This window comes from Marmota flaviventris, chromosome 15, assembly GCF_047511675.1.
Source record: "Marmota flaviventris isolate mMarFla1 chromosome 15, mMarFla1.hap1, whole genome shotgun sequence".
Lineage (NCBI taxonomy): Eukaryota > Metazoa > Chordata > Mammalia > Rodentia > Sciuridae > Marmota > Marmota flaviventris.
This window is the reverse complement of record NC_092512.1, coordinates 64,835,734-64,860,272: the sequence shown is the minus strand read 5'-3', so window position 1 is coordinate 64,860,272 and position 24,539 is coordinate 64,835,734. Positions and strand designations below refer to the sequence as shown.

The window sequence follows — 24,539 nt, the reverse complement described above, 5'->3', positions numbered from 1 at the left end:
TTTTTCTACCCATTATCCAAGGATAAATGACCTAGATATTGTGCCTATTAAAGCCTCCTTTTTTCCTTTGCCCTTTTGTTCTTCGGTGTACCACATTATCACACGCTGCACACATTTTTAAGTATTCTCCGTCTCAGATGCCCTTTGGGGGAAGAGTAGGAGGAGGATTTTGTGTGCTTTTTCTGTTGAGATATCCGGCATAGAACTGAGTGAAGGTAATTCAAGGTTTTCCTTCCCGTCTAGTCTCAAAGACAATCAATTTGGGGTATTACTAATAGCTAATCTGGTATAAGAGGATATATCAAGAAACTATACAAAAGCCAGAATGCTGTATTTGCATCTATTGCGAATACAAAAAATAGAGTGAACACCAGTTTCCCTACATACTACATTCTATAATTACATCTCTGCATATCATGGGTCACTTTTATTAAAAGCATCATTACTACAGTTGGCAGCAATTTACATTTTATCTTACATGATAGCAGTTTTCAAAGGAAAAATAAAAGGACATCACAACAAAGAAAAACAATACATTTACAAAGTCATGTCTGTAAACTTCAAGGCTAGTTTAGAGCTGAGGTAATGCTGTTTTAGCTTTGTGGCTAAAGTAACAAAGTCCTTTAATTTAAAAAAGGTACCTGATTCTCACTTCTCTCACTCTTTATTTATTTTTCTATTTATTTTGTTTATACCAGTGCATTACAAGACCACGAGACAATGGAACTGTAGTTCTGTCTGGCAAGAACCCTCCCAGTAGGTTAATTTTCCAAAGGGACCCTTCACATTCAACAGCTGCCTTATTATTGCTGCGCCTCGGGACAGAGGCGTTCACACTAGCGTGGAGATTGTCAGAGTGTGTGGATGTGTGTGTATGCGCAACGTGGGAACCCCCGTACAGTCCAAAAGGGAAACGAATGAGCAAGTATGATATGTATGGTAAATTTCATCTTGACCTTCACAGCAAAAAAAAAAAAAAAAAAATTAAAAGTTAAAATTAAAAAATTAAATATATAACTTCATACTTCCTTTGAGCAGCACTTCCTTCCATTAGTGCCACTCAGTTACAAATTGCTCTTTATTATAATACCAATGGTACCAAAAGAAAAAAAAAAGCAGAGCATTATGTAAGTTTCCTTAAAAAGACATGATCACCTCTCAAATTTCATCTCTCCTAGGGATAATAAATAATGCACTGCACAATACTTAATGACCAAGATACCTTTTGACACACCTGTATAACATGACTTGGACTTTTTTTTTCTTTTTTTTTCTTTTGCTACACTATGTTACAGAACAGCTTATAAAACTAGGTATGAACATTAACTGTGAGTGTAAACAGTAGGACTACCACTTGTCAAAAGTTTTAAACACTTTAACTGGAACTGGTACTGGTTATTCATCATTTTCATTGTTTTCTATCTCGTCCCCCCCATCGAGCGAGTCGAGCTCTTCACCCTGTGCTGTCTCGTCTTCGAGGACGGAGGACTCCGCAGTCTTGTCCAGGCTCTCCTCCGCATCGCTGCCTTCCAGGTTCTCTGCATCCTTAAAGGGGCCTCCCTCGGCCTTGTCAGCAGCCTTTTCTTCACTGGAACCCACGGCATTCTGGAGTCCGGCCAATGCTGGGAACCCAGGCAGCGTCAATCCCCCCAGTCCTGGAGGTAGAAACATGGATGGGTAGAAGAGGCCTGGGGCCATGGTGGACAGGAGGAAAGGGTTGAAGGCTAGCGGGTTGGAGGGCAATCCGGCCGGGGCAGTAGCAGCACCAACAGATCCATTCGCAGAGTCAGTAGCTGAAACAGCATCTGTGCTTTTCTCAGAGTCTTTGTTCTCATCTTCGTTCTCCTTTCCTTTCTCTTCTCCTTTTGAAGTGCCGTCTTCCGGTTCTCCTTGACTAGAAGCAGTAGTGGTGTTTCCAGTAGCAGCTGAAAGAGGGCTGTTCAGCAGCCCGCCCAGTCCGAACACATTGGGCAGGCCTGCCATTCCTGGCAGCATCAGGGGCAGCACGGCAGCAGGGTTCTTAGCGTCGCCTCCGGCGGTGGCAGCTGTCGCCAGTCCTGGAGGGAAGCCCATGAGACCTGCCAGCTGGAGGGACTGGAGATTCTGGAGGTTCTGCAGGCTCGTCAGGTCCATCCCAGCAAACAGGCTGTTCACCAACAAGGGGTTGATCCCTGACGTGGAGGCGACAGCAGCAGCGGCTGCAGCTGCTCGGGCGATTTCGCTCTTGGGCCTTCTTCCTCTTCTGCTTGCTCCTTCTCCCCTCACCACAGGTCCAGTGAGAAGGCGGTCAAACATGGACTCGGGAACAAAACCCTAAAGGAACAACGGCAAAGGCAAACAATGGCTTCAGAGGTTGCAAAAGAAAACTTGATTTCACTGTGGGCGCCTGTGATAACTGGAAGGGATGCTCTAAAGGGAAATACGTCAGCCATCATTCCCATTCTAAAAGCTCAATGGTAAAACTTAGGAAAGAAAAAGTGCTTGTTTGTTATCATCATGCCAGCTTGCTGAATTGCAGAAAAATTGTCCAAGGCTACTCTATCACCAAGGTAAATGTCATCTCAGCTACTTCCGTCATGCAAGAACTAAGTCATCAAAAAGCAGCCAATGACTGGTGACAGTATGTGATGCATATACATACCATAGCACCACACCACCACGCTGTACCCCTTCAACGTGGATAATTTTCATGTGCAAATTAAATAGCTTTCAATTAAAAAAATGACTATGGGAGAAAATTTATCAAATAATGAAAGTTATATACATTATAGGATTTTTATACACATGATAATCTTTTCTTTTGGATATTTCAAAAACTAAGTAATAGGAAAAAAGTAATTGAAAAAGATGGAAAATTGAATTAACTCAGATTACATGTTAGCGTCCATCCTAGAGAAATGAAAAGTCATGTTTACAACAAAACCTGTATACAAATGTTTGTAGCAGCTCCATTTTAAATTTCAAAAATCTGAAGTCCACTCAGAGGTCCTTCTGTGGATGCTGAACTAACATGTGGAGGTATATCCAAGCAATGTACTATTCAATAAGGGAACAGAACCAACTTTTAAGACACACAATCCTTTGGATGAATAATATAATAAGCAGAAGTAGTCATTTCAGAAGGTTGCAGACTTTATATTTTCATTTTACCTTCTCAACAAGATAGAACTCTAAGATACAGAGACAGGTCAGTAATAGTTAGGAGCTTGGGTCGGGGAGAGGACAGCACAAGGAGACGGGCGGGAGGGAAACTATCCTGACCGTAGTGGCAGTTCATAGGACAGTGATGCCTGTCACAACTGATGGAAGTACACACCAACAGGAAATAGTCAATTATATTGTATAATCCAAACATATATAAAACAATCCCTGTCATTAACCAGTAATTTTAAAATTGGAAACCATAATTAATACTCTTAATGAACTCAACCAGCACAAACTCCACTGTATAGAGGAGTTGTTCAATAGGCTTACCAGGAGCAAGTCCACCTCCAAGACTGTGAATGTGTTTCTACACAAGCCTTTTAAACCACAGCCAATTCACTTCAGATTAATGATGTATTGACTTAAGAAATGATGATGTGTTAATGAAATAGTAAAATCATGTACTATGTTCTTTTAAGATAAGAATAAGTTACATCTAAATAATCAATGGCCAATGGAAGATAAAAGGACACAGTTTTGTATGGATACCATTCTCAAAAGAGATGCAGAGTTTGTACTTACAGACTGCTTAACTATATCGGTCCAGTCTGGAGCAACTGCAAATTCAGGATTTTCTTCTAGCCACCTGGGTAGATCCTTCATTGGAGGTGCCATAGCTCCACCCATCTGGGAAAGGCATTTTAGGAAGGATTAAAAACCCCAAAGTCTTCCCTCCTAACTCCCCTCATTTCTTCTTCCTGCCCCACCTGTATACACACGCATACACATACTCTAGGAGAAATGGAATTCTTCCTCCTTACAAACAATGGCAGGAAAAGACACTTTTTTTCGGGGTTTAAAAAAAAAAAAAATCATGGCGATCAAGTCCCTTTTCCAACCTTTACCTTCTTCCCATTTCGCTTATTGACAACAGGCACCCTTTCTTCTCCTGTCAAAGTGTTTATATCCAATTTATTAGGATTTCGACATCGATGTCGTTTCTGTTTCGGTTTCTGAAACGAGGAAAACAGCACATCTGTGTTCTTCTGCAAAAGAAAAAATGCATTCAGTAAAACTGTTTTTAGCACCAACTCTTTCCTATACAAATGCCAAAGAGAAGAGTCAAGTCATTTTCAACTCTTATAGAGGTTTCAAGAACCATTTGAAGCATTCAGATGCTATACTGTTCTTTAAAAGGAACCCCAGGCCCTGGACTATCAAGAACTAAGCAAACATATAAGCTAAGAATCTGCTCAATCAATAACTCCTTTAAAGGTTTTGTTCAAAAGTTTAACTAATTTATGGTATTTAAACAACAACAACAGCTTTCTATAGTCCCTTCACTGATTTCTAGTCAGCAACTTGAACACAGAGATAACGTGAGATTTTTGTTCCCGAATCTTGTGTATTGATGATGTGGTAAGGGTGGGGCAGTGAGGAGGTCTTTAACAGCAAGAACTGAGCTGGCCTAAACTAACAACAACAACAATCCCAAACCAAGACCCAGAACACTTTATATTTTTAAAAACACCAATCAATCACATAAGTATAGGAAATAAAATATTTGTGTTGCCAGCTAGCAAAGGGTTTGTAACCAATTGTCTGGAGATAGTAACCACCCATTGTTTGATATTAGTCAATAAGATCTATGGCCATCAGGGCCTGGTGGCATGTATCTGTAATCCTAGCAACTCGGGAGGCTGAGACAGAAGGATCTTAAGACCAGCCTTAGCAACTTAATGAGGTCCTCGGCAACTTAGTGAAACCTGGTCTTGATAAATAAAACGAGTTGGGGAAGCAGCTCAGTGGTCAAAAAAAAAAAAAAAAATCTCAAGCCAAATTAACTGCTCAAATCTCTGAAAGTAATGACCTTGCAGCTTTCTAGGATGGTTAAACCTTGTCTGAAACCCCCAAAAGTGCATTTGAGACTGTTACCCCAACAATGAGACCACCTGGGAACCACGCTATGGGAAGACCAGCTGAAGAAATCATGTCTCTTATGTGGGAGAAGTGTAAAAATGAATAATGAACATCTACAAGGAACTGTAAGAACGTACTTCAGCAGAACAGAACCTGTAGCTAGTTTTTCTAATTTAAGAGACACAATGACAAGAAACTGGGGAAGGTTCAAAGAGGATGCATTCAAGCAAAAGGCAGAGGGACCTGTCATCAGGGATTTCCATGTTGGATGGGAATGAGGAGGCCTGGCCCGACAAGGTTCCTGCCAATTCTAAACTCCATAATACTTACTGGTACGTAACTTGGCATGTCAACAGTGTAAGTAGGGTGCAGCTTCAGCCATTCAACTAAATCCTTATTTTTAGGAGCATCTTCCCCCACCAGCCTTGTCCCATCTTCCAGATTGATAACAGGGATCCGCGTGTCTGGGTCCAGCTGTCCGGGAGAAGGAATGTTTCTTATTGGTGGAGTTTCTATATCTTCTTCAAAAGCTTTGGTCACCTCAGCATCCTCCTGCAGAAAGTTGACAATGGTCTGAATTCTCAGATGAAGACAGAGATCCTGACAATGTCCTATCCCAAGAAAACACTCTTAGCCTAATGGATCTTTCAAAGAGGGGGAAAAAAAAGTTTCTTGAAACAATGCCAGTTTGGGAATGACTATTAAATTAGAACACGATGCTTTATATCATTCTTCACAATGTAGAATTAGTAATTAGGTAGAAAATTCTAAGTCCGTCATGGCTCCATGCTTTGAAATGCTATGCAAGCCACTAGAACACAATGTGGGCAACGGGGTCTGAGCTCAACAGGCACAAAAGGTGGGCTGAGAAGCATCTGTTCAAGGTATAGTTTTGTTGGTGGAGTGACATTTTGTGGTAGGTATGTGGTAATACTGGAAAGAACAACCCTAACAGAAGCCAGCATCCAGTTACTGGTCCTTAAACTCTGTTCTCTCAACCTCCAGACCCCCATTTCTCTACTCCCACAGCTTCATCTTTTCCCACCATGGTCTTCCAACTTTCCTAAACGTTCTGTTTCTAGTCCCAGCCCACTTCAATTCAATCTTCCCACTGCTACAGTGGAATGAGTTTCCCAAAATACCACTTTGGTTCGATATTTAATGGTACGATATTTAATGCTCCCTTACTTAAACCACTGTGACAACTGGATCCCTTGCTTTCAGGGTAGTCCAAGTTCCTCAGCATGGCAACCCAGGCCCTCCACAATCTGCACCTGCCTTATCTCCAAGCTTCTCTCCGCTGAAGTCTGCCTCCTCACCAAGTTTCCCAGCCAGTAACTTCCAGTTCATCAGACACTGAGGCTCTCTCTTGCTCCATACCTCTGGCTCCTACGTGATCTTCAAAACTTAATGAAAATATGACCATCTCTGGAAAAATTTCTTCCTGGATCTCCCTCCACCTCCCACCCATGCACTCCGCCCATATCCTCCTCCTTCCACTCCCAGTCTTCCTTTAGACTCAAAATGTACCTGGGGCACACCTTGGTCATGACACACATATACAACTATTATATATCATTACAAGTTGAGCCTCTCTTTGAAATGCTTGGAACCAGGAAGTGTTTCAGATTTTGGATATTTTTTAGATTTTGGAATATTTGCTTATACCTAATGAGATATATCTGGGATAGCATTCAAGTCTAAACATGCAATTCATTTATGTTTTATATAACCTTTATACACAGAGCGTAAAGGTAGTTTTGTGTAATATTCTTAGGGGATCTACATTTTGACTGTGACCTTTCATGTGAGGTCAGATGTGGAATTTTCTACTTGTAGTGTCATATTGGTTGAAAGTTTCAGATTTTTGAGCATTCTGGATTTGTGAATTAGGGATGCTCCACCTGTACTTATCTGTCATCCTAACCTCAATTGTGAGTTCTCTAGGGCAAGCACCAGTAACAGCAAGACCTTACTCTTTGAATCTCAATGCCTGTCACAAAAAACAAGCCCTGCTTCTACAATTTTTCTGGAGAGACCCTGACTTATCATGGCAGCAGGAAACAGTCTGTTGACTAATGTAAGATTTTAGGGTTCATTCTGCTCCACGGTGCTTTTACATTTCTTCCCACTCATTGTTTATAGATCAATCAGCATTTTTTTCTTGTATTTTATTTGCATTCACATCAACCCTATGACATCAAATGGAGAACTCCCCCACCAATTCCAAAATTTGACAAAAAAAAAAAAAAAGCCTTCAAAGTACACTTCCCTAAAATCTATTAGGGGTTTTCTCAGGCTTGAGTCTGGTTGCTAAATGTGACTTCAGAGAAAGAAAAATATCAACAAATTCTTGGAGTTGGCCTAAGGTAAGTGAAGTCAGCCTCGAGTTTATTTCCAGGTAGGTCTTCACAACAGGAAAATAGCACCTGCACTGCACTATTAATTCCTTACACCTGGTCCCCAGATAAGTAGGCCTTATGGTACAAATACAAAACTCCAGAGGAAATGAAAAGAGGTGTAGAGCTGTAGGAACTCCCCATTGTGCTCATGTGTATGGAGAAGAAATCTTTTCCGTCAATAAAGTAACAAAGTGCTAAGTAGTCTCACGCAGGAAGGCTGACCATCAGTGGGACAACTTTACCTGACTTCCACACCCTAGAAATGCATTCTAAATGTGGAACACACATTAAGTCATAGCTGACCCATTGCAAAGTGTATTTGCCCAAGATTCTAAAAGTAACTGAATAATCAACAACTATATCCATTATTACAAGTAGTAAATGATTGAGAGTGTACCCTTAACCTCCTGTATACTTTTGTTTTAGGTCACATCAAGGGGCAAACATTGCAGTGAATGCTATTTCATCATTTCTCAACCAGGCCTTTTCCTAACTTCTTATTAAAAAAATAAAAAGTATGCCAGTTGTGGTGGCACATGCCTATAATCCCAGTGACTCAGGAAGCTGAGGCAGGAGGATGACAGGTTTGATTCGGCCTCAGCAACTTAGTGAGATCCTGTCTCAAAATAAAAAATAAAAAGGGCTAGGGATGTGGCTCAGTGGTTAAGGGCCCCTTGGGTTCAATTCTTAGTGCCAAAAAAAAAAAAAAAGAAAGAAAGAAAGAAAAAGTTATTATTATTTACCAAATTTCTTGAACTTTCTCTAGATCCAGGAAATATAAAATAGGCAAATAATAATAGGGATGTAATAAGGAGAAACATGTTAAACAGCCATCTTCTCTTAATCTTAAATTTTTGTGTTTCCCAAACTATCCCACTTCCCATGGAAAGGGGGTCATAGAGGCCTGGGTCCAATGTTGCTTCATTGACTGGAGTTTCAATCAATAGACTAAGGACATTGAATGCTAATTAACCCCCAGGAAGACAGCACAGTAATAGGAGTTCTTTGGGGTAAAATCTTTGTATTGGTGAATCAGATGCCATGTTTTTGGGTGGCATGGTTGAAGCAAATAAAGGAAGAGAATTACTTTGATCATAATGCATTAATTTCCTGCAAATTGAAAAACAACAGTCAAAAATCCATCGACTCATACATTTCGTTCAAATGTAAACTAGCAAAAGATTTTTAAAACATCCAGTCATGGAGGTGGGTGCATTTGCAATCACTGGTTTTACACATGAACATAAATCTTAAGCCTGAAACTAAACGTTTATACTAATCTAATAGATGCCAGGCCCTAAACATCAATATTTTTTAAAAGACAAGCTTTTTCCACCTCAAGAATTCAGAGATAACAATCCTGGGCTCAGAAAAACTTGTTTTTGTTCTGGGCTATCCTTCCAAGAACAATCGATACATCAGAACCTTGGAAGAATAAATATTCAAACTACACTTGGTTTAGGCTGAGTGATCTGTGTCAATGATCAACACAATCTTCCAGCTCAGAACCATGACTCTTCATTCTAATTCTGTTTCTCTGGTAGAAGAAGCCAGCTGTCCTACTACATCACTGAGAAGCACACAGCCAGCGTTGTCAGCAGGGCCACTGGCCATCAAGGTGGGCACACACAGTGGAAGCCAACTCCCCAACTTACTGCACTCAAGGACGTCCGTTTGTGGCTCATGAAAAGCAGATCAAGGCCCTCCACGTTTTTCCTCCTCCCCCGCCTCCTCTTCATGGGAGGCTCTCCATCCACTAGGGAGCCATTAAGCAGATGCCTTGTGGGTGTGCGCGAAAGGCCTGCTTGGAGCAGTTCCATTTGAGTCTTAAAGGCATCGGACATGGGTGTCGAGACGTTAGGCAAGATAAACTTAGAAGTAAGAGATGAAAAATTTGAGGTAGAACTTGTTGCCTCTCTTGAGGCCTTTGATAAATCTACAACTTTTTCTTGTCCATTTTCTGAGACCACCTGAGACTCCCGCAGCTGGGCAACCATCTCCATGAGATTTCGCCTCTTGGCAGCTCTTTCAGCCTCAATTTCAATTTTTCTTCTTCGCCGCCGGCGCTGGCGAGGGACTGAGAGGTTGAGGGCATCTTCCTATTGAAAATGTCCAACAGAAAAGAGCTGCAATGAGCCAAACTGTATCTGCTATAGAGACTGGCAGTAGAAATAAGAAGCTTAGGAAATTAAACATTCATGACCAGGGACCAGAACGGAGGAAATAAGCAACCACCTTATTTCTAAACTGAAACAGTTAGCAGGGTGGCACACACCTGTGACCCAGCTACTCAGGAGGCTCAGGCAGGAGGATCACTTAAGCCCAGGGGCTTGGGGCCACCCTGGGCCACATAGTGAGACCCTGTGTCAAAAACAAGTAGGATGGGGGGGTGGGGTTGCGGCTTAGTGGTAGAGCGCTAGCCTAGCATGTGTGAGGCACTGGGTTCGATCCCTGGCACCACATAAAAATAAAGACAAATAAAATAAATATACTCTATCCATCAAAACTAAAAAAACATTAAAAAAAAAAAACAAGGACGACGAGCAAAACACAAACTCCCAAACCACATTAAGATTTGGAAGCGAGGCCTAATGGTGCACACCTGGAATTCCAACAACTCAGGAGGCTGAGGCAGGAGGTTTAAGCCCAGCCAGGGCAACTCAGCAAGGCCCTGTCCCAAAATAATAAACAAAAGAGGGCTGGGGATGTTGCTCAGTGGTAGAACAGTCCCGGATTTGATCCATAGTACAAAAGAACAAAAAAAGAAAAAAAAAAAATTTAGAGAGTTTTCCTTTAAACTAAAACCTCAAACCTCTCTAACTTACCTTTGATAACTGAGGAGAAGTGGTGATATCCTCACTCCCACTAATGCTGGCCTGCCCGACCATGGAGAGCTCGGCAAAGCTCCTCTTCTGCAAGGGACTGTCCACAGTGGTGGGTGTGTAGCCAGGGATGAGGCCCTGGAAATCAAACATCTGGCGCCTATTTACTGGCCATTTGCCTTTCAACACTGCTTCACAGATGTTGTCTAATCGGTTTATCATTACTCTATCCTGGAGGGAGAAGAAAAGTCACATGAAATTGTAACAAAGACCTGGTTAAAATTACTAGATAAATATATCCGTCAAGATGTTAAAGAGCATAAAATGTTTAAAAGTCAATTGTGTGCGTTTATGTGGGGGGAGAACAAAGTAAGAAAACCAAATAAGAAAGTAAACACACAGAATCCACCAAAATGGCTTTGTTCTGATGAGGAGTCCTAGGTGGCTCCAATAAAGAAAGCTGTTTTCCAACCATGAACACGAAACTGCAGAAAACATCAGATAACTGCCACCTTCAAAACAGCCTCGTAGTTTCCCAGTGAACTCTCAAACTCCCCCTAGACCGGCTGGGGGACCGTGGTGGATGACAATGGGACACTGCACTCAGCATCTCCACGCGGTGGCAAAGCAGATCCACAGGCTAGATCGCAGTGTGTCCCAGGAAGGGGGACATCATTAGCGTCACTATTAATAAAGTTCAGCATTATGAAATGGGCACCAACCTAGGAACACCTAATGAATGTCAATTTGCATTCCCCACCTATTATCGCTTCAAATTTCATTGAAGCGTGCACATTAAAATTTTCTAATTACAGCTCTTAGAACAAGTTTCCATAGATTAAAAGTGCCTGCTACTATAAATCTTTGATCTGAAAAACTCCCTACAATACTCAATAAGGGAGATTAGCATAAGGTGGGTACTGAAAGGATATAGAGAGGGGTTCAAAATACAAAAAAAAAAAAAAAGAATCTTGATACTATTGTTAAAAATTTCACCTGTGAAGCAACATTAACACTGTGAAGACCTGCCTGGGGATGAGCCAAGTAAAGCCTGTTTGGGGTTGCTTGTTTTAAACCAGACAGTGCTGTTATGGTGATTAGGATAATGATTTCTCCACTCTAAGAAACAGACCCAAATGACACAGGGACTTATTATAAAATTATGCTGTTTAGCCGAAAATGTAATTTCCATTTGTGTCTTGTTACAGATAACATTTGGAATGATCTCATGATGTATTGGAGCAAATGGGCCACATACACTCTCAAGATGAATCCATTGAAACAAGAATCCACTGGACAACAAGATTCTACTGGACAACTTGGGTAACTGACCTAAAATGGCCCAAGGAACCAATGATATGAATAGTTCTGTTTCTTATTATTTTTCTTCTGGGTACCTTTTCTTATAAAGTGTTCTATAGATCTTTTTCTTTGGGCTTTTTCACATCATTCTCTAAAAACGTAAGAAAAATCCAGTCTTCACACATTGTGTCAAAGCTTACCTTAAAATTTGGAAGGGGGCGGGGGGGGGGGAATCAAGCTAGAAAGATTTCCTCTACCTTGCTCTTTTTCAGTCAACAAAATAGCAAAAAGAAAACTTGCCAACCTTAGGCCAAAATGAGAAGGCAAATGTTCTTTCGTGAAGGAGCTGAGCTACTGAAGGATCTCCATCCTCCATGTAGAATCCATCTCGGGTTTCATCCCTAGCAGTGCTCATAGAAGCATTGCTTTCTTCATCAAAATTCTTCCCTCTGGAGACAGCTCCTGCTGAGAAATGAGTTCATGTGCATTACTCACAACCAGAATATCACTGAAACTGAAGTTTAGAAATGACACAGTTAAAAATGGGAATACCAATCAGGCCCATTTTATTGAGTAGTTACTATACATCTAGAATGCTTGTATAACTCTTTGTTGTCTAAAACTTGCATGACCTTCTGATGTCGAGGGTGCTGTTTCCATCTCATAGGTGAGGAAGCAGAGGCTTATAGAGGTTTCATCACTATTGGTGTGGCCTTGTACTACTAAATCTCAGAGAAGACTGGAAGCCAAACCCAGTCTCTGACCCAAGAGCCTCTGCTCTTCTGCACAAGAATAAGGCCAAGCTTTGAACTGATGCTGAAGGTTCCAGCTATGGCCCAAGGTGGTGCCTTATTTCTACTTTGTGCCAGCCACAGCTAACTGCAACTTGAGGCAACTTGAGGATCCCAAGTTCAAAGCCAGCCTTAGCAACTTAACCTAGTGAGATCCTAAGCAACTGAGCAAGACCATGTATCAAAATAAAAAATTTTAAAAAGGAGGCTAAGGATGTGATTCAGTGGTTGAGCACCCCTGGGTTCAATCTCTGGTACCAAATAAATAAATAAAATAAAATAATTAATAACATTTAATGACTCTCTTCCCTGACATTTGTCCAAATTAATATCACACAGGATACTTTATACATTCAACCATGAAGCTATCCTCTCTCCTTCAACCAGCAGCTGGTAAATGCACACAACTCTTCTAATGTTTGTGTGCCGTAAAGCAGCAAGACAGAAGACAATGAATCATGGCTGAAATCACCTCTTTGCAGAAGAAAATGGACACTAATTACTCTCTAGAGAAGGAAAAACCCAGTGCTGGTGGGACGGGGCGACAGACTGAGCGAGCCCAGGTAAGGTGCTGTGAGTCGGCACAGAGCTCAGCTATCAGAAGTTACCTTCAGGCTGGGAAGACTCCTCCGACTTGTCGTCGTCCTCCAGCTTTTCTTCTTCATCTTCTTCAGAACCTTTCTCCGAGACCGACTTGGACCCAGGGTCTGCGCTGCCCTCTGCCCCTTTCAGCTCGCTCTTGATGGAGCTGGCCTCGGCTTCACAGCCCTGTGCGCTGTCCTTGCCCCCACCCTCGGCTTCGTCGTCTTCTTCCTTCCCCTCTGACTTCTCTTTGGCCGCCGGGTTCTCAGACTCCTCCACTTTGCCTTCAGCCTGCTCTGCTGCCTTGTCCTCCTGACCATGAGCTGACGGGACGACCGGAGGAGTCTGGCCAAAGCCCACTGCCAGTGCGTTCAAGGAAGAGACGTTACCTGCCCCTCGGTTTTGAGCAAAGTTTTTATGTGCATCCAAGAAGGACAGCTCAGGGTCGTTGAGGATGTGGTAGTCTGTGCGACTGACCCCATGCTTAGCAGCGCCCACCAGCAGGTCCCGGTCATGCTTTCCGCACTCCCACCACTCGGGCAGATCCAGGCTGGGTTGGCAGAGCTTCAGCCTCTCCCCTAGCTGCGGGTGATGCAGGACCTGCTCACGGATCTTCCGCAACAGCTCAATGCGGTACAGAGTTCTAGAGGCTCGCTCCTCCGTGATGGGCTCAATCAGGGAGGCAAGGTCAGGCGGCTCTGCAACACGGAAGCACTTGTGTTTACTTGGAAATCCCTGAGCACACGGTAAACCATACGCTTCCTTATTTCTCACCACACTGGTCACCTAGTACCGAATGCCACTACTAAGTGTACCTACCATCATCTGGCTTGGCAGGCATTCGACACACCCGCCTACACATGGCCACAAAGCAGCTGAAGTATTTCTCCAAACTCTCATCAGACTTTTTGTCAAGTCTGGCAAAGGCTCGGAACTGGTTCCAGTCAAACTGCTGTTTCACGGGGTCAAAAATAACCCCAAAGGTGGATACCACGCGGTAAAAATCAGCCTCTTCTCTCCTCGTCCACCTGTGGGGAAGAAGACACCATCACACTGGGGAAAAAGATACCGTTTGTTTCTTCCCCTCTTCCCCCAGACCCTACCCATGGCACTTATTTGGGGTTGGAGATCCTTTCTGTGGTGGGCACATCTCTGATGTGACCACTGTCTCTGGTGGGGCTGAAAGGGCAGCGGGTAGGGAATGCACTGGGACTTGACTTGAATGCACTGAGACCTTAAAGAAACTCACTTTTGCCGTTTCTCAGATATAATAGCTTCCCTTTCCGCCTCTAATGCTCTCACTTCCTCCCGAGGCCGCCGTCTGCGCCGGTCAGTCTTCATTAGGGCCTCTTGCCTCATTTGTTGCCGTTTATAGCTGCGCTGATAGGCAGTAATGAGCCGGCGCAGACGCGTAGTCAGGGTTGAAGTGTTAGGCCAGTAAAGTTGGCCTAACTCAGCACTGCTCTCACTGTGCTTGCCTGGGGAAGTGGGAAAGATGTTTTTGAGATGTGCTACTGCAATCTTGCAACACACAGGGTTTTCCAACCAAAAAATGACTCATTAACATTGAAACGACAGCGTGGGAAAGGGTATCTCAGTGCCCTCGTTTTAAAAATATAAATAAATAATAATACAAGTATAGAACTTATAAATTACTTCTTTTTCAACTTCTAAGGGAATTGAAAAACAAGTCTGTCAGTCTTACACAAAGAAACATACTTTACATTATGAACTACATGATAAGGGTCCATCCTGTAAGGGACTTACTATAACAACCTTGTACATAACAAATAATCGCATGAACGTAACAAATAATCGTATAATTGTTGCCTAATGATTTTACATTAAGTACAAAGTCAATATTCTAAACAAACTGGCAATATTTCAGATTAATACTTAGCCAATGTCCTACTCCCAAGAGACATTTTTTTAAAGACGCTTAAAATTTTTCACCGATCAGTATGAATATAAATCAATCGTATCAAAAAAAAAAAAAAAAAAACCTATCATAAAGAAAGTCAATGTGAGGAAAACTCAACCATAAATAAAAACTAAAAAATATTCACAAAGAGGTGGGTCAGCTTGGATGAAATGACATTTTAAGACACCACCATAGTAGTGTGGCTTGAGGCCCTGCAACATGAACAGTGGCTGTCAGAGTTTTTTGGGGGCCTTACTTGCAGTGTGCATTTCCATGGGTTCTTCTTTATCCTCTGGGGGAGAATTTGCAAATTCCTTGAAAGCAAAGTAAGAAACAGTTACTTTAATTTGGGGTTTCATTTTGCTTTATCTTTTAAAGAAAAGGTCATTATCTATAAAGTTTAACAAGTCTTATATGGGCTTATAATATTTTAATGGCACTGTAAAAGCCAATATACTCAAGTTCTTACATCTATTTCATCTTTGAATGGTGTTCTGGTTGGTTTATATTCTGGGTCTTCATCTTCTCTATCAAATTCTCCACTGTGTTAAAAAAAAAAAAAAGTTTAAATCACACCAATAAGTCGGGGGAGTGGGCAAGAGTAACAATCTGGCTAATGCTACTTTTAATTCTGTGTTTGACAACAAAAGCAAATCTATCAGTATTTAAAACATGCAGGCATGGCAGGGTTGGGGTAGAGATGCTACTTGGAAAAGACAGACAAGTTTCCGATTATCTAGAAAATGTATTTTGTTTAAACAGTCATTATGATATACACATAGAACGTACTGGTAAACATTGCTGACGTTCAAATCAGACACAATATAGTGTGTAGCGTAGTATTAAGAACTGAACCCTGCTGGTAGATAAGAAACTGACATAAAGTTTATTAAAATTTTAAAATGTCCTTCTTACCCGTCACCGCCATCTGCTAGCATGTCTGTTCCTCTTTGCTCAGCGGCGATGGCCTTGGCATCGGGCATACCAACTCGTTCCAGAAAGCACAGTGCGGGGTCAGCTCGCATAGAATTGTACTTCTCATAGCCTGTGCCATGCCCACCAGCCCACAGAGGATGCACACAGAAACAAAGAAAGGCCCCGTCACTGTCAAAATCACAGCACCACCACAACACACAAGTTTGTTTCTCAGGGAAGATGACCATCTTTGGCCGAACAGACCTTGTTTTAGGAGAGCATTCTATAGACTGCTCCTTCTGAGGAAGCTTTGGGGGCCCAAGTTACACTTCAGGGACATTATCAGAATCACCACAAATACAAATAGAAAAACAGGTTCAAAATAACTGCGGGATGCCTGGGAAGATTTCTGGCCCTATTTTTCCCGAGATCTAATTTTGCTTGACATTTAAAAGGCTTCATAATGTTCCTTCATGACCTCTGCAGGGGTACTCCAAGTCTACCCCCAACCTCCTTGTGAATAGCTTCAGTCCTGCAGGAACTTGCACGGCTGGCTGAAAAATCCCCGTATACGTAAGGCCAGCGAACCTGTCTTATTAGGTTTAGGATGATGCATGTCAGTAAGATGACACTGTTCCCTCTATGGTTTTCAAACTGCAATTTGCTTTTTGACTGCCCAAGTTGACTAGATGGAAAATGGCAGATCCCAACAGTGCACTGCGGGAAAATGATTTTGAGGCTGAGCTCACAAAACGCGGCTGCAGTACATAGGCAGAACAGCACAATTCAATTAGGATGTGTACTACAACACACCGCTCCTAACTGCTGTAGAGCCGCAAGCCAAACTGTAATCATGAAAGGTTTTATAAGCCATCATTCTCCCCTTTAGTCAGGCTGGGCTGCTGAGAATACCTCTGCGACCTCCAGAGAATTGGGATTATAATCAGGAATCGCTCACTGTATATATCATGCCAGTTCTGCATCCCCAGCCTTTCAAAGTTAACAAGGCTGCATCCCACTCAGGGGAGCCGCGAGTTCTCAGCACTGACATTTGTGAAATATTGCTTGGAACAAAGCCCAGGAGGCACTTGTACAGATTAATAGCAGAGGTTAAGCCCACCGTCCACTTTGACACTGGTTGGCAGAGTTAGCAAGGGAAGCCGTGCTGGAAGCAAAGTTTAGGGAGAGCTATAGTACAACTTGGCTATTATTAAAACAAATATGGTTTGGGTTTTATTTACAGCCAAGAAAGAAATGTTTTCTTCTCAAATGCTCAACAAACATTCAAAAACAGCATCTGATATTTACAGTTCATATTAGATTTTTAGTACAGAAAAACGGTAGACGTCAAGAGTCCTCTGGAACTATCCTCATTAATATTATGACTTTGGAAGAGAGTATGCAGAGTTCTAAATAAAGACAAATTCATTCTGTGGAGATGTATCAAACAGAAACGTCACTTACCATGTTTGAACACTCCAATTAAGAGGGATTTATCTGCTTCCTTATCCCACCAATCTGTAGGAACTTCTGCATGGAAAGGTTCAGGGATCCACACATCTGCTTCACTAGAAAGACAGCCATTTAAAAGGTATTTAAAAGAAATACTAGTATTAAAAAAGAATTCTAATTCCAAGTAGTGACTATGAGACCACACACTCGGGTGCCCCCTCTCCCACAAGAAACATCTCATCGTGGCAAGGAGCATCCACCAAAGGTGAAGGATAGGGCATGGGTGAGTTGCCCTTCACCATAACCAGAAATGAACACTTGGTACCCCAATTTAAGGTCATCTCAGAATACCAGTCATTTAGTTCAGACCTTCTTTTTACACAAACATGGACACACACACACAGCCATTTCCTCATTCTCATCACATCCCCAAGCTCAGAGGACAAACACTGCATTCAAGATGCGGAAAAGGAGGTTGAGCTACTGATGGTTCGTGAAGATTCTGAGACACAACCCGTGATATTTTTCGACTACCTGGATTACCTCAGAGAGGTGCAGAACAAACGTGCGCTTGCACCAACCTTGAGTCGGCACCCTCTAGGATCTTATCTGCCTGGTCTCCTATAACTTCTTGTCTTAGGTAGTACAGCATGCGGACACGCAGCAGGACCCTGGAGAGGAAGACAGAGGGGGAAAAAGTTCTTAACTTCAGGACTGTTTGCCAACAGTGGCTTTTGGCAGCTGCTGCTGTTCATCCATCATCCTGCCAAGGCTGATTAGCCATGCTGTATGGTAGGCTTGAAGCGTGACAGATGGTGGCACATAATCACCTCTGTGTGGTGCTTTCTGCTGGCTTCCAACAGGCCTGCCTGGCAACCGCTCACACTGCACAGAGAGGGACCGAGCTCAGCCCAGCCCAGGCGCACTTCATTTAGTTCTACCTAGTGCAGCTTGTGAAGTTTAGACACGTACCCTACCATTGCCTCTGAAGTATTGAAGGAAGTTTGTAAACAACTGAGCAGATGGCTTTCAGTAACTGTTCTGCTTCATTATCTCATAAAATTTCCTCAGCTGCTGCCTTAATACCATTTTTGGAAGCACATCAGAAGTTGTAGGAATAAACGAGATATAAAATCTGGTTTTACTACCTTACAATAAACCCTCAATATGGAATGTCAGGTTTTTCAGATTATACAACTTTGCTTCCGAGAAAGGAAGATGGTGATGGGGGTGGGGTAGGAGGTGGGTCCTCGTTCTTCTCAAGGAACACTAAACCTTTTTACTCCTTCTAGATTATATTACCTGGGAACCCATGTTGTAGCTTAGGGGAAAAAATCGCAAGGTAAAATGCATCCAGTTAATCGACATTTTTAGTCATTTTCAAGGAAACTTTATTTTAAAATCCCTGCAATTAGTAAGGAACCAGTCAACCCTCCTTAGATTTCCTCAATTGCTAAAATGTAATTCTTTCAATTAAGTCCACCTGATATATCTCAAGGATCTCCATCTTCTCTGAATGAAACATCCCCTGCTGGATAACCCCTGGTGTGCATTCTTGATTGAAACCTGAAGACCACCTTCTTGGTGGTGGGCAATTACACAGGGTGCCATTTCCCTAGCTGAATAATCCCATTACATACTTGCCTAACACTTTACAACCAATGTATCGCATTTACATATACTGGCTCATTTGCTCTTCACAATAACCCTATGATGAAGTGGGGCAAGTTACAATTTCCATTTTATAAACACAAAAACTGTTGGTAACAGAAGACAAGTGGTATCTCCAAGGTCGCAGAGTCACCTTGAACATGGAACACTCAGAACTCGGTCTTCTGACTATCACATCACACTGTCTCTCAGGACATGACAACTAGGGGCAGTATCACCCAAACAGACTATTCCTGATCAGACAGAAATAGATATTAGGAAACACACCAGCCTTCCTTCCTTCTTACCGTGGTTCTACTCATGGCCAATGAGGCTCTGGATGGACTAAGTTTGAGGTTGTAAAAATACGAATATATTCCAAGACAAGCCATCATTTTGGCTAACATCTTTTAATTTTTAAAATTTTATTTTATTAACTCCTAAGATTACACATGGGCTGTCTCACACTGAACCAATGAAGGCAAAGTGACAGCCCAAGACCCCGTGGCTGGACCTTGTTTCTCTTCTGGGTAGAGAAGAATTTGCAGGGCCGCTTCTGCTTATTATTCAGGATGCTCAGAAAGGGTAGTTCCAAAGGAAATACCCTCCAGCTTTGGCTAGACTCTTCACAATTCACAGCAAAATTTGATACAGGGCAAGGGAACTTAATGGTTTCTCTTCCGTCTGGTAAAAGTCAAAGACTTCCACTTTGGGAGCAGTTTTAGCTCTAGGGAGACTTTCATGAACTAACTGTGAATGTCACCTTTCTTCGAGAGGAGAAAATTCAAACCAACACCGATGCTGAGCCGAGTGCCCTGTGGAGTGCACAGTGCTCGCCGGCTAAGGACAGGCAAGAGGACAGCCAGGACACGGCCCCTGATCTGCAGGGGTGGGTGCTCTCTGAGGCAGACAGACACTACTGTTAGCCAATCCTCAGGCCTTATTCACATTCCTTCAGCTGTCCCACTAGTGACTGTTTCTGGACCACCCCTCAGCCCAGGACAAAGCATGGCACGAAACTCTTCTGCCCCCCTCATCTCCTTTAATCCTGTTTTGGTGTCTCATGCCCTTGAAACTTGTGAAGTGGCCAGTTATTTTCTAAGATGTCCTTCTATTGGGTCTCTTTTTTCCCATGTTAACATCCACATTTGCTCCCTTTAGATCTGTCAAGATCTAACCTCAAGGCATGATCTACTGGGAAAGGGCAAGGGGACCACTCATTTCATCTCAGAGATGAAATGGATGGCATCAACCGCCTTCTGAGACTGAATGGAAAGATCTGAAGAGCTCCTGTTACTTCTCATGCCTAATTAGGGAGCCTGCACCATGGAAGCCCGTTACTGACAGTAAAATGGAAATTAAAAACCACTACCACCACACTGACATCCGGGAACAGGAGCCATGGTTCCCACACTAAACCACTTCACTTCCTTTGTTTGAATCCAGAACTCAAGAGGCTACTGACCCAAAGTTGATATGAACCACAAGGACACAGAAAGTTTTCTAATAGCTCTAAGTGGGGTAGAATTTGAGAGAGAACTACCACGTCACTGCAGTAACAAGTTTCTGTGACATCAAATGGTTTGAGGTAGTGGTTTTGAAGACTCCTCGGAGCCTCACAGGAATCCCAAAGAGGTGGTGGTTGGACTTCTGAGATGAGGTGGGCAGATGACCTTAGTGGTGAGAACAAGGGTGCTCAGCCTACGTGTCTTCTCCACCCTTAACAGGTCAAAGGACTTCAAATAGTTATTCAACTTGAGTTTCGGTTTCTTTAGTTAAATGGGGATAAAACAGCACTCCTGTCAGGTGTGGTAGGCAGCTACCTGGAAGGCTGAGGCATGAGGATCACTTGAGCCTTGGAGTTTGAGGCCAGTGTGGGCAAATATAAAAAGGCCCTATCTCAAAATTAAATTAAAAAAAAAAAAAAAAAACCCACCATTTCTACCTTAGAGAATTTAAACAGATAATTTATACCTAAAGCACTTGACATACTGCCAGCATTATGTGCTCCGACTTTTGTCTTTTTAAAACAAAAATATGTGTTTGTTTATATTCTGCCTCATCCAACTGAGATCTTGATGCCAGCTCTATCTGACTCTCAGGAAGTGAGTCCTGAAGACATGGAGCAACTTGCTCAAGGCCACACAAAACTGAGGACTGGTCAAGCTGTTCAGTACCACCGCTGTCTATATTATTGATACTGAAAAATGTATACTGAGAATAAGGAAATAACATGTTTAATGTGTACACAATCAACAGAGTTCTAAGAAATAAAATCAATACAGATTCAATATTCTCCAATTATCTTTGAATTTCTGGAAATAAAGGTAAAGAATATGATTCTAAACTCACAAGACCCGGCAACTGAGATATTATTAAGGCAAAAATAACATGTAAACTTGCCAGACCACTATGGAAGCAGGGTGGGGTTGTATAAAGCTAACCACAATTCTCTACCACACTGGCTTAAAAAAAAAAAAAAAATCAGTCATGTGCAATGTTCATAGAGGCATTGTTCACAACAGATAAAGGTGGGAACAACCCAAGTACCCACAAATGGATGAATGGATCAACAAAATGTAACACATTTACAACGGGGTAATATTCAGCCATCAAAAGGAATGAAATTCTGATATACATTGCAACACGAAGGGACTGTGAAAACGTTATGCTAAGTGAAACAAGTCCAACACAGGACAAGTATTGTACGATTCACTTACGAGAATCGTACAATGAACTTAAGTGAATAGTGGTTACCAAGGGCTGGTGGGAGGGCAGTCACTATTTAACACAGGGTTCCTATTGGGGGCGATGAGAAAGTTTGGGGTACAGACAGTGGTGACAAGTACACAAGTACACAGCACTGTGAATACAATTAATGCCAATATGTTGCTTCCGTACAAACAGTTGGAACAGTAAATGTCACATTATGTCTTTTTTTTTTTTTTAAACCATATAAGAAGCTATCAATCACCTGAAGATATGCTCTTTGAGGACTTGGCAGCATGTTTCAAGAAAAATGGGGAGGTAATACAAAGGCAGCACCCACCGAGTGTCATGGTTTTAACACCATATGTCTTACAGAACAAGAGCAGCCAAGCCCTGCACCCCAAACACGTACTTGTTGCAGTGGTGCTTCAGGTGCTTCTTGTAGCTGTCCTCCTGGAACAGTGTGTCCGGGTTGCAGCTGGCCAGCCAGTCGGCATCCTGCACCACTGGCTGTGTGCTCTGGGCTTTCACCTTCTTCCCCTTCCTTCCCCTGGGCACTGGGGCTGAGAGACCTGAAAGAAGCATCATCATCCTGAGCAGCAGCAGCAGCACTAAAGCCTTTGACACTCCAAGTTACAGTGTCAGAAGCAGATATTGTAAAGAAGGAAAACAAAGGGTCTGTGTTGTATCTCTTTATCAGGGTTTGTCACAAAGTTTCCAGTGAATGTCACCACATGAAAGGCATACAGCAGACCTACCAGAATGATTGACCAAGGCTCGAGTCTGGCCATCAGCCGTGGGTGTGATCAGATCCCAGATGAAGCTTTTGATATTCTCGTCCCCTTTGTAATGGTGGAGACAGTACACCAGGATGGTTCGGCAAATGGTTTCTACATCTTGCTCCGTGAGTTGACGTTTGTAGCGTCCGTGGGAAAGGATGTCTGTCCATCTGCCCCAACTGTAAAGCAAATAGCTTGCATGCAGATGGTGCCTCTAACTACAGATCTGAAGTTGTACCTTAATAGTCAGGTACCAGTGTTGGGATATTCTGGGTCAAAACTGTAATGTTTTCTATTAGGTGATAGGAAAGCAACCCAGGGTACAAAAGTTAAGCACACCCCCTTTCAGAGTGGGCCAGGAGTTCATTGCTCATAAGTGCAGGAGTTGAACTACCACCCTCATGACCAAAACTGGATTTTCAAGGCAGAAGCAGGCCAGTGGCAGGCATTTTCAGGACATGAATGTAATCCAGGAGGCCCAGAAATTGTATGTGCTGCTTCCTTCTGCTATGGTTTATGTGTTTGGATGCTGACCAACCATTTGAGATGAAAGGTGACTCAAGGTAGCTGTGACTACCCCCAAAAAGAATGCAATGCCGAGGAGTTCAGCTGCTCCAATCCACCACAAAGGGACACACTCCAATAACTGGTGCAGGACTGTGAAAGGCTTTGCGATCCCTTTTGAAACGGGGAGTAGTGACTCCCAAGGACAAGAACACCCGTACAGAAGATGTTCCACCAACTCACAGGTCCTTACATGGAAAGGGTGGGAGAGAAGTCTACGGGTAAAGGGAAACAAGTAACACCCTGCTGACCCTGACCATGCACTGCGTCACAGCCCCAGGCTGCACTCCTGCGCTACCCTTTGGGAGTTGTGGGTGTGACCAGACAGCAAACAGCATGGGTGCAGGAAAAGGCAGATGCTGCCCAAGACCCATCCTCCACCCCTTACCCACTGTAACAGCAGATGAGCTAGGGCAGTGCTCATGGTGCAAATAGTCCTCCGCTGCCTTTGAAGATAACTAGCTGGTGGCTGAGGCATAGGGAGGACTTGGTCTTAGCTGCAGGGAGCAGTATGTGTCCCTTTTCCCATGCCCTGCCTTTCTCCCTGGTCTGGTTTCTTACCACTCTCTGGTCCTCTCTGGCTCCTATCAGTTCTTCCAAACACAAGGCCAGTCTCAACTCCACGCCTTTGGACATGCTGCTCTCTTCTCCCTACACAAACTCTGACATACTCCCTCTTACCCTGGCTAATTAATGATGTCCACCTGTTCACAGACTGTACCTATCACTTTTATGCAATTCCTTCTTCGACTTCTACCCCAGAAGTGGAGGGTTGATACCTGAGTTGTGTCTTACAGGTAAGGTGCTGTGCTTCTGTGCTCCATCAAACAAGCCATACCTGATACAGCAGCACAGTATACTGCCATTTCTGCTCACCTACGTGCCTGCCTTGAGCTATGCCAATCTTGGTCACATTGTATAAATGAGTCTGAGACTACCCTAGCCCAGTGCCCAGGCCACAGCAGGTGTTCCAAGAAGAGCGATGACTATGGGAGAAGGGCAGGCTTGACAGAGACAACATGCCCTGGGCATCCTTCTTAACACTGGGAGTTATTAACATGTTCCATTCCTAGAGTTTCCAAGAATGTCCTAGACTCTGATCATTAGTTGAAACAAGGAAGCAGGTGCATGTCACAAAGGGCTTAGGTGGGGAGAGTCTCCCATATAAGAATGAGCGAAAGAGGATCTTGGACTTGCATAGATAATGAGTATCAGTGGCAAAGCTGTTGAGATACAGGATGGGCTTTTGCTGAACTTCACTTATTCCATAAACAAGCCTTCATTCACAAGTCACTGAATGGGGAGTTGCTCTTGGCAGTGGGAACAGCCTGTGCAAAGAAAAAGATGAAGTGGTCCGTCTGAACAGAGGCTTGGGTTGCTGGTGGGCAAGAACCAACAGGGCAGACAGGGCCAACTAGAGAGTTCTGTATGCCATGCAAACACGTTTGTATCTATTCTGAACTAACTGTGATCCACTGGAAGAAATCACTGGAGGCAGGATCTCATCAGGTTGGCAAAAAGACTGCCTTGGTGGCAGTTTTATTTTAATGGAGTCTGCCTACAGTCCCACAATCTCTGAGAAACCT

At 43.0% G+C, this 24,539-nt stretch overlaps 1 protein-coding gene across 3 annotated transcripts in view; it reads right to left on the bottom strand.

Annotated features, from left to right (window-relative positions):
- Window positions 1-310: 310 nt before the first annotated feature.
- The window catches only part of Chd7 (chromodomain helicase DNA binding protein 7), a 184,004-nt gene continuing 159,775 nt past the window's right edge, over window positions 311-24,539 (bottom strand). For 2 of the 3 annotated variants that reach the window (XM_027932846.3, XM_071602314.1), the window contains exons 22-38: window positions 22,369-22,568; window positions 22,023-22,182; window positions 17,833-17,922; window positions 17,264-17,367; window positions 15,800-15,929; window positions 15,354-15,426; window positions 15,141-15,198; window positions 14,213-14,441; window positions 13,783-13,991; window positions 12,990-13,661; window positions 11,895-12,055; window positions 10,292-10,519; window positions 9,122-9,565; window positions 5,395-5,616; window positions 4,050-4,190; window positions 3,727-3,831; window positions 311-2,313 (exon numbers count right to left, since the gene is read on the bottom strand). In XM_027932846.3, the coding sequence (XP_027788647.2) occupies window positions 1,396-2,313; window positions 3,727-3,831; window positions 4,050-4,190; window positions 5,395-5,616; window positions 9,122-9,565; window positions 10,292-10,519; window positions 11,895-12,055; window positions 12,990-13,661; window positions 13,783-13,991; window positions 14,213-14,441; window positions 15,141-15,198; window positions 15,354-15,426; window positions 15,800-15,929; window positions 17,264-17,367; window positions 17,833-17,922; window positions 22,023-22,182; window positions 22,369-22,568 (4,144 nt within the window). In that variant the 3' untranslated portion in view covers window positions 311-1,395. The remainder of the gene's footprint in view (window positions 2,314-3,726; window positions 3,832-4,049; window positions 4,191-5,394; window positions 5,617-9,121; window positions 9,566-10,291; window positions 10,520-11,894; window positions 12,056-12,989; window positions 13,662-13,782; window positions 13,992-14,212; window positions 14,442-15,140; window positions 15,199-15,353; window positions 15,427-15,799; window positions 15,930-17,263; window positions 17,368-17,832; window positions 17,923-22,022; window positions 22,183-22,368; window positions 22,569-24,539) is intronic. The other variant, XM_071602315.1, reaches the window with a different exon arrangement.